General features: G+C 43.9%; 1 protein-coding gene across 1 annotated transcript; it reads right to left on the bottom strand.

Annotated features, from left to right (window-relative positions):
* Nucleotides 1-453: 453 nt before the first annotated feature.
* Nucleotides 454-8,082, bottom strand: wasf3a (WASP family member 3a). Its single transcript, XM_056285177.1, has 8 exons — nucleotides 7,950-8,082; nucleotides 3,607-3,741; nucleotides 3,349-3,502; nucleotides 2,937-3,054; nucleotides 2,663-2,844; nucleotides 1,225-1,452; nucleotides 759-1,081; nucleotides 454-611 (listed from the first exon to the last, which is right to left on the bottom strand). Exons 1-8 carry the CDS (start codon nucleotides 8,080-8,082, stop codon nucleotides 454-456), a joined length of 1,431 nt encoding a protein of 476 aa, XP_056141152.1.
* Nucleotides 8,083-9,774: the final 1,692 nt, after the last annotated feature.

Here is a 9,774-nt window from a genome sequence, read left to right as displayed (position 1 = left end):
TTCAACTTTGATCATTTATTTACACTTGGAGAAAACTGTGCTATTGTGTTAACATGATGCAAAAAGTGTCAAAATACCAACCAGAGATACATCTCTTTCAAGAAAGCAGCACAAGAGAAATTAAAAATAACACAACCATTAAACATACCCTTTTCTCCCAGGTTATGTTGAAGCAAATTACTCGGTGTACCGTAATATTTCACATCAAGTTTGATCATATGTGAACGCAGTATTTTAGCTATGTGTTTTATACAAATGTTGTCAATTGTACTGTCTAGTAAGCTGTATATACTTTGACATATTTGTGTGGTAGCATCATAAAAAGAAAAAAAACGTTTGTATTTGTTCATGCCACAGATAGCTTTGCCCCATGTCCAATTGCCTCGGAAGATGGTAGAAAAGTGACCCTCAGCAAAGTGGAAATGTCAGGTCATTTGCATCCTAAGGGTGAGCTCAGTCTGACCACTCATTGTCGTCCATCTCAGAGTCATCGTCGGAGTCACTGTACTCCACTGCGATGCGTCGGGACAGAATGGCGGCCACATCGTTCCCCACTGGCTCTCGCTTGTTCTGCTGTTCTTGCTGTTCCTGAACCTTTTTCAGCTGGATGCCTAACAATTGGACACAAATAAATTATCAATATTACAAACAGAAACACACACATATAAAAATGTATAGGTAGATCTGTAAATCTGTCAAGTATAAAAATGAACAGGGAACAAGAATAAATCATAAGCGTCAGCATCCTCCCGACTCACCCATGCGGATAGCGGACAGCAGGTCACTTCTTGCATCTCCTATAGGCTGAGCATCAGCTCTCTTAGCCTCACTATGTCCTGGTAGATGAGTGGGTGCAGCTGGGGGAACAGGTGGAGGTGGAGGACCAGGAGGAGGAGGAACCATGCGGGGTCCTAGGGCAGGTATGGGTGGGAGTGAGTGGCCTGGGCCCACTTGCAAGGGTCCGTTATGGGGTGTAGGTGTTAGTGCTCCCAGCGGAGATCCAAAGGCCGTCTGTGCTGATGGGATGATTGGGCCTGGGGCAGGAGGTGGTGGTCCAATGGTGGCAAAGTATTCCACGGGGCTACCAGAAAAATAGAGCAAGAGAGAGCATAATGTTTGATTTAACAATGTGCTGGGCAAATCATATCATGGAAAACAATAACGGTGAAATTCATTCTTTATTTGACTCGTGTGAAAGCAGAGATGATTATTTCGCAAACATACTTGTAATCAGTGGGTGGAGGTAATAAACCATTATTTCGCTCTGAAGACTGAGTTACAGGTGCGTTGTAGCTTAGGCTTGCTCCCTTGTAGTTAACCTCAATGCTGTGGTATTCATGCTCCACAGGTGGTGAAGGATGGGCGTTCCCAGGCATGTAACCACGAGGCTTGGCGAAATTAAACGGAGCGTGGATAGGACATGGAGGAACTGGGAAGTCTGGAAGGTCAAGTCTACATAAACAAAGAGGTCTTCACAGACTGGTATATCCAGGTGGGGCATTTTCCCATTATCATTATCATAACTGAAGCTTTGTCTAATATACTATGTAGGTCACAAATGCCACAATTTTCAAACTTAATGTTCATATGTAAATTCCAGTATTCCCGGTTTTGTCATCTCAATGATTATGGTTGTTTAAATTAAGCATACAATATGTTACTTATTATCTGGTCTTGAAATATGTCAACAATGGTTTTCAATATCGACATATAAAAATTTTGACATGATAGTGACATAATATTTCAATTCGGAATCTGTGATAATTGGCATATTGTCTCTAGTGGTGATAGAATTGCACAGCCAAGTGAATGTATAATGCTAAAATAATTTCACATATCATAAAAACTAGTGGCAAGTTTACGCATCATCTACACAAAAGACAACTATCAGATGAACACGTGCGCACACACACACACACACACACACACACACACACACACACACACACACACACACACACACGGAGATAGCTAGCTAGCTTGCTAGCTAGCTGGAACTATACATTATGCAGAGAGCTTGCCACACACTGCAGTGCTCAGAAGGGGTCACAGACCGCTTGAAATTCCCAACTCAGAAAGCGCTCTGTACTTTTGAATAAACCCGGAGTACTTATATGGCTTCATCATCCTGCTGCAAACAAGCTGTACATGGATTTTCTGATGTGCACATTCAAGCAAATATGTACTCACTGATATAACATACATGCATGAAGCATCTCAGAGTGCACTGCTCTCCATGCCTGTCGCCATAAAATTTAAATACATTAATCTTTTGATGAAAGAAAAATGAATGTTTTATTGTACCTACAATAATTCCAATAAAACCTATTGTAAACTACTAATAAGACACGTTAGTCCCTAGCTAACGGGTCTGACCCTTTAGTCGAGCGGTTAGTGATGTCGCCTTGTGGTGCAGCACACCCCATATCGAATCCCGCACCGGGCAAGAAAATAACCGGTTACACTAACAATTCTGTTTATATTATTATTATTATCATTATTAATTCAATTGCAGTCTGAGATCGTCTTCTGAGTTCCTTTGTAAAACTCAGCCGTCACTGATTCAAGTGAATTTTATGTGTATAGCCCAATATCACAAATTACAAATTTGCCTCAAGGTGCTTTGCAGCAGCACAAAGGGCTCTACAGGAAACATACCCACCTGCCATCGGGGGAGAGGGAACCCTCAGACGAAGCCCCATGACGGAGAGTGTGTGGATGGCGGTGATCTGGCCGAAGCTCTTTGTCAAGCGCCATCATGTTCCACTCCTGCCTACGGTTTCGGGCCTTTCTCACCTTCTTAACCTCACGTTGAAGTGTGCTATCTACACATCGCCTTTGTTCCTGGTAGAGGGGATGACAAATAAGACGGCGGTCACATGCAAGGGATCATTGCGCTGCTGAATAAACACGTGTAAAGAGGAGTTTACCCTCACCCTCTGCCTTCGGCGTTCTCTCCGCTTGTCTTCCGTGTCCTGAAGCATCTTTTCCTTCCACAGGTCGAAAAAGTATGACGGGTCGGTGTAGAACTTCATAGCGTCAATGCGATCTTCCCTGTGTTCAACGTAGAACAAAACCACATGAAATAACGTCTTGATGCATGCTCAATAATCCAGGTAAGGAAATCCCAGGACGTTGAATCGGTTCATCTGGACACAACGTCTGATGGGAGATACGTTTCGTCGCTCGTCTGAGTGACTTCGTCAGTCTCAGCTGACTGCAGGTATCCCCACCCTTACAAACAGCGCCGCCGCATAACGGCCAAAACCCACAGGAAATAACACTCCCGAATTGGCAGCGAAGGCTGACTGGATTGCTGTGACACAGCTTGTACAACACAAACAGTACCTGTAGGCAGTGAGGGCACTGAGAGGCGGGGGCTTGTCACTCTGGTTGTGCATCTCGGCAACAGGTTTTGGCATACTGCCCCCGGACACTACCTGCTGGTTCTGGACAGTCGAACTTTTAAACGCCTTCCTCATATTTATGTCATGGAGAGAGACTGAAACAGCGAGACAGAGGTTGCGAGTTTAATTTGAGACATATGGAGCGTGTACTAACTAGCACCTTGCCCTTGACCCCTGAAGACCTATGACCTTTACTAACCCTCTTCCACGCTGGAGTCCAGCTGAGTGACCTTGACAGCCAAGCGGTCAATGCGATCCTGGAGAGAGTTTGCACGCACATAGAATGAATTAGCCTCACTAAAAAGCTCAGCAAACACATTCTCCGCATGCTTACCTGAAACGAGAGAGAAGAGGGGCCATTAACCAATGGACACCTGTTTCAAAGCTGTGAGATAAGAGGAGAGTAGTGAAAGCTGCCTTTAGCACCTGTGACACACACACACAAACACACACACACACACACACACACACACACACACACACACACACACACACACACACACACACACACACACACACAATATATATAGAGTGTGAGAATTGCCAGACAAATAGATCAATTCAGTAGACATGATGACCCACAGATGTGAAAGAAGTGCAAGAAAAAAAATCATTAAACCCTCAAGCGACAATATATATTACAGCCAATAATAGAGGGAATCTAACAAAGCCTTGAACTGCTTAATCTGCATTACTTCTGAATCACCAAGCATGTCATTAAACAATGTGATGGGACTTGTTTAAGTTCCCTCATATAAGAAGAATCCCAGAATCCACAATAAACACAAACCACAATGTGGATAAAGTGTAAAACTCTCTTCACTTAGGCATTTGAATGGCAGTCAAGACAAGTTTAGGGAAGATTTTTTTTTTTAATTGATGAGCCATAATGCACATTTCTGGACTCGACAATCCTTTCCCCACCCCCCCTTTTCTCCCCAATTGTACCTGGCCAATGAACCCGCTCTCTGAGCCATCCCAGTTGCTGCTCCACCCCCTCTGTCAATCCGGGGGGGGAGGGCTGCAGACTACCACATGCCCCCTCCGATACATGTGGAGTCGCCAGCCGCTTCTTTTCACCTGACAGGAGGAGTTTCACCAGGGGGACGTAACATGTGGGAGGATCACACTATTCCCCCCAGTTCCCCCTCCCACCTGAACAGGCACCCTGAGCAACCAGAGGAGGCGCTAATGCAGTGACCAGGACACAACCCCATATCCGGCTTTCCACCTGCAGACACGGCCAATTGTGTCTGTAGGGATGCCCGACTAAGCCGGAGGTAACACGGGGATTCGAACCAGCGATCCCCATGTTGGTAGGCAATAGAATAAACTGCTATTCTACCCGGGCGCCCTTCAACAATCCTTTTAGACACCTGTCGTATGTGTCTCATAAACACATTTAGTAGCGGAGAGGAGCACATTTCCCAAGGTATGTTGTGGTAAATCTGTACAATGCTTGACAGAAGTGTGCTGAAAAGGTTTGTGACATCGACTTGAGGTCCTCTCAAAGTGTGCAGTTATTTAGTAATTGTACTAAGCACAGGCCTGAGCCTTCCACACTAGTTCAGCAACTGACAGTGTTTCCACAAACATCCATCCATCCATGATCTAAACCACTTATCCTACACAGGGTCATGCGATGCTGGAGCCTATCCCAGCAGTCACTGGGTGGCAGGCAGGGAGACACCCTGGACAAGCCACCAGTCCATCACAGGGCCAGGGCCCGTCCCCACACCCACACAGGGACAATTTAGTAATGCCGATTCACCTGTCCTACATGTCTTTGGACTGTGGGAGGAAATCGGAGCACCCACACAGACATGGGGAGAACATGCAAACTCCACACAGAAGACAACCCAGGACGACCCCCAAGGTTGGACAACCCCGGGGCTCGAACCCAGGACCTTCTTACTGTGAGGCGACCACACTAACCACTGCACCACCATGCCGCCTGTTTCCACAAACAACTGAACCAAATTAGGATATAGGTTATCCAGTGATACTGATACAGAAGATCCTTATGATCAGATTGTTACCATTGTGACAAAACCTTAAATAATAGGCCTCATTATATAAGGGAAATATGTTTCGCTGTACAAAAGCGATGAATCCCCTAGTGCTTTTCTCTGCTGGACTGATCCCTAAAATGAATGCAGGTGCACAGAGAGAGAGAGAGAGAGAGAGAGAGAGAGAGAGAGAGAGAGAGAGAGAGAGAGAGAGAGAGAGAGAGAGAGAGAGAGAGACTCACATCATTCATATAAATTATGTATTTGTGTTTACTTTGGAATATGAGCCTGATAACACATCAGTGTTTCCCATTCATTTGAAGATAAATAAACAGAATACAGATGTTGGATACATGATCCTCTATTCTCTCTTGATATTCCATTGTACACAAAGTCATCACATTATGATACAGTTCGTTAATGTCCAACAGCATAAATCCACCTATTGTGGAATTAGACTCTTTTTTTCCGCCCCCTCAACCTCTGCCTTATCTGCTTCTGTCACACAAAGCTTTATGGTAAGCCCTAAGCTCCTGTAACTTTACAAATCCCACCAAAAGCATGCACACGCATGCACGCACGCACGCACACACACACACACACACACACACACACACACACACACACACACACACACACACACACACACACACACGCACTTAACACAAATGGAAATATCCACAGGCCAGATGTCTGGAACATTTTTTACTCTCCCTCATTCTCCCCCTCGCTCAAACACAATCAAATTCATCACTTTGAATGTCAATAAATCAAATTTGCCAGTGTCTATATTTGCTTTGGACAACACAACCCATTATTTGAAGCTGTTGTGATACAAAGCGATTGGTTAGAGTTGAGATGGTACAGGACTTAATATACAGAACTGATGAAGGTACATGATAACGCACAGTTTAGAAATAATTTCCGTGTTTTATTTATATGTGTATTTGGCCCAGTTCTAGTCTTAAAACCAGGTGAAACTGGAACACATCATCCTTTGTTCTCAGGTAATCTCCATTCAAACACGGAGAATGTGACCACCGCCAATATTGAGTCACTCCCAGAGGGCAGGGAGAAACCCCAGACAGGCAGCAAGTCCATCACCCCCCCCCCCCCCACACACACACACACACACAGTCACTCATGCAACATTCACACCTGTGGGCTACCTCAGACACCATCAGACTCCAGTTCACCTAGCATGCATGTCTTTAGACTTGGAGGAAACTAATGCAACACATATAGAACATGCAAACTCCACACAGATGGAAGTGAACCCAGGGCCCTCTTTAATCACATGTTTTTGTAGCTGAATTCATTACTAGGAGACATTGTTTGTATAACCAATGACAGGACTTGTGGATGCAACGGAATATCATTCCTAAATATTTCAAGGAAACACGTTATATTTGGAAAGACTGCTTTACATATTTATGAATAATTAATTACATAATTTCTTAATCACAGGTTTCTTGTGTGGAAATTGATTTATGGCGCCACAAAGACAAATGCTGTATGATATGATAGTGTTGCAGGTTCCCCAATCTTTTTCACAGTAGGCTTGCTCTAGCTAAGCCATTAACATATGCATTTAAAATGCACAACTCATCTATTCAAAATAGCAAAAAAAAGAAGTTAATGTTTCATTCAAGAGTAATCCTATATTCATTTTTTTCACATGTGGATCGTAAATGCTGTTTACGAGCTGCTTAATAATGTTCTGTTAGGCACTGATTACCATGTCTGAGAACACTTAACCAGTCACTGTCGGTTAAGTATAATTCTAGTAAAATTATGTGCAAAAGAAATATCTGTTTGAAGTATGCAGCAGTGCAAACTGTGGCTTTTGAGGATGTGGGGACGGAGCTAATTTCAAAAGCTCAAAATCATTAGGGTCTGAACGCTGCATATTCACAGTAATTACTCTTCTAGTCCTTTTGCCCCTTTGACACCTTTTTTGTTTCTTATTATTTGTGATTTCATAGCAAGGGTACCTCATTATCAAGGGGGAACAATGATGGGATAGTATGTGGCTTGTCGTCCCCATATACCCCTTATAGGATGTATTGCACCACTACCTTTCCACATGAGATTATTCCTCTGAATGTGACCCAATGCAAAGACTATCTTTGTCTATATTTATCCTTGTCTCTTTTATCGATGTTCAGCAATAGTAAATGATGTTTTGATATGAAAATGTTGCTGGATGATGCACAAGTCTGTCATCTTTGACATGATGAAAAACACACCAATGCAACTTTCCCATGCATTTAAATCAATCTACATCAACAACATCGTATTTCCTGTTGACTAAAGGTAATTCTGCACGAGAATTGCATTGGTTGTCCTTATAATTTCAATTCATTTAAAAACAGTTTTGGCAAAATGGTCGGCGGTGGTATGTGTAATAATTACCAGAGAACAGAGCCACAAATCCACTTTGGTTTCAGAATTCCCTGACGTAAAATGATCATCTGCAGATTATAAAACTGAGAAAACGTCTGCGAAACATGAAAAGGTGGTGGGATCTTACTGAGGCTGCTCAACTGGCGGATGATGGCAGACAGCGTGTTGTTGGTCACACACTCCAGTTCACTTCCGATTCCTTCAGGTACCGCACTAAGGCACAGGTGCCACGGCTCTATGTTTCTCTTGACAAGAGGCATCTCACATCTTGACCACACCAGCTGCTGGATGACACGGGATTTATTTGTGAGGTTACACTGGATACCATTTTATACTTTGTACAGCAGTAAACCAGTCAAATTGCTGCAAGAGAACACAGCTAACCACTGAATGGTCAGCCACATCAGCCACATCAATTTTTTTCCCTATAATTTATCCCCATGGTTACCACACTATTCCAATATTTTTATTAATATCATCAACATTTTTAGGGCTTGTTGTTTAATTGTGTAGAGATTTAAACACAGCCTATTTGTCAAAGAAAAATGCTAAAAACTGTAGTGCACAGCAATAACATCTGTCTAAAAACATGTCTGTGAATGTTCTCATTAATCCAGGTCATGGTTATCCAAAGGAGTTGAATCAAGTGCAACTGGACTTGGTATATATCCGTGAAGACATTTCGCCTCTCATCCAAGAGGCTTCATCAGTTCGTGCCTTTCTGACAAGACCAAGCTAGCCTGACTGGCTGGTGATGAGACTCGGATATTTATCCTCTTTTGAGTCGTTATCAGAGCCATAGATGTCCATGGCTCTTTGTGTTCCGATGTTTAGCAACGCCCGTCGTTATCAGAGGTATTGATATGCGTGGCTCTTTGTGAGCCGATGTTAAGCAGCGACGGTGGTTGGGGGTTTTAGTTTCGACTTCGTTAGTGCTCCATTCAGTGGTCATGAGTCGTTGGAGCTGCTGTTAATGACCGACTGTTGTTCTTGGAGGCTAGGCTTCTTGAGTCTCCTGGGTAGAGATGAAAGGACGGTATTGTAACTGGGAGATAGGTGGTGTCGCAGACCTCCTCCTCTGTTGAGGGATGGTTTTTCCAGTTTCACATAGATGGCTTCCTTCATCCCTCTTTCAAACCATCTATCTCCCCGGTCCAAAATGTGTGCGTTGCTGTCCTCGAAGGAGTGTGTCTTCTCCTTTAGGTGTAGATAAACTGCTGAGTCTTGTCCTGAGGAGTTTGGCCTTCTGTGTTGGGCCATCCGTTTGTGTAGTGGTTGGTTGGTTTCTCCTATGTATAGGTCAGTGCAATCCTCATTGCATTGTACAGCATACACCAGATTGCTTTTTTGGGTGTGTGGTACACAGTCTTTGGGATGAACCAGTGTTTGTCGGAGTGTGTTGCTGGGTTTGAAGTATACCGGGATGCGGTGTTTGTTAAAAATTCTCCTGAGTTTCTCGGAGACCCCAGAAACATACAGGATGACTATGTTATTCCTTCTGTTCCTCTTCTCCTCATCGCTCACCCGGTTGGTCTTTTGGAATGTGTTGCAGTTTTCACAAAGGTCCAACTGGGGTAGCTGCAGGTTTTTAAAGCTCCCCTCAGGTGTTTGTGTTCTTCCCGTTGGGCCTGAGTGCTGCTGGGCACATTGTCAGTTCTGCGTTGCAGAGTTCTGATGACGCTCAGTTTGTGTTCCAGAGGGTGGTGTGAGTCGAAAAGTAGATATTGGTCTGTGTGTGTAGGTTTCCTGTAAACCCCAATGTGGAGGCTCCTGTCTTCCCCAATGTGGACGTCACAGCCCAAGAAGGGCAAACTGTTGTTCTTTACGTCTTCCCTTGTGAACCTAATGTTCTTGTCGACTGAGTTGATGTGTTTGGTAAACACTTGCACATCTTGTGTTTGGATTTTGACCCATGTGTCGTCCACATAGGAACACCTCCGAGCCACTGGTTC

The sequence above is a fragment of the Lampris incognitus genome, chromosome 8 (assembly GCF_029633865.1).
Source record: "Lampris incognitus isolate fLamInc1 chromosome 8, fLamInc1.hap2, whole genome shotgun sequence".
In the NCBI taxonomy this organism is placed as follows: Eukaryota; Metazoa; Chordata; class Actinopteri; order Lampriformes; family Lampridae; genus Lampris; species Lampris incognitus.
The sequence above is the reverse complement of the archived record's forward strand: the minus strand, read 5'-3'. Positions and strand labels throughout refer to the sequence as shown.

What these genes read in the sequence shown, in the direction of transcription:
- wasf3a (XM_056285177.1), bottom strand. Translation starts at nt 8,082, where the DNA reads ATGCCTCTTGTCAAGAGAAACATAGAGCCGTGGCACCTGTGCCTTAGT. An exon ending in AGTGCCCTCACTGCCTACAG is followed by an intron (nt 3,055 to 3,348) that starts GTACTGTTTGTG and finishes CGTTGAACACAG; the next exon opens with GGAAGATCGCATTGACGCTA. An exon ending in GCTGTCCGCTATCCGCATGG is followed by an intron (nt 612 to 758) that starts GTGAGTCGGGAG and finishes TCCAATTGTTAG; the next exon opens with GCATCCAGCTGAAAAAGGTT.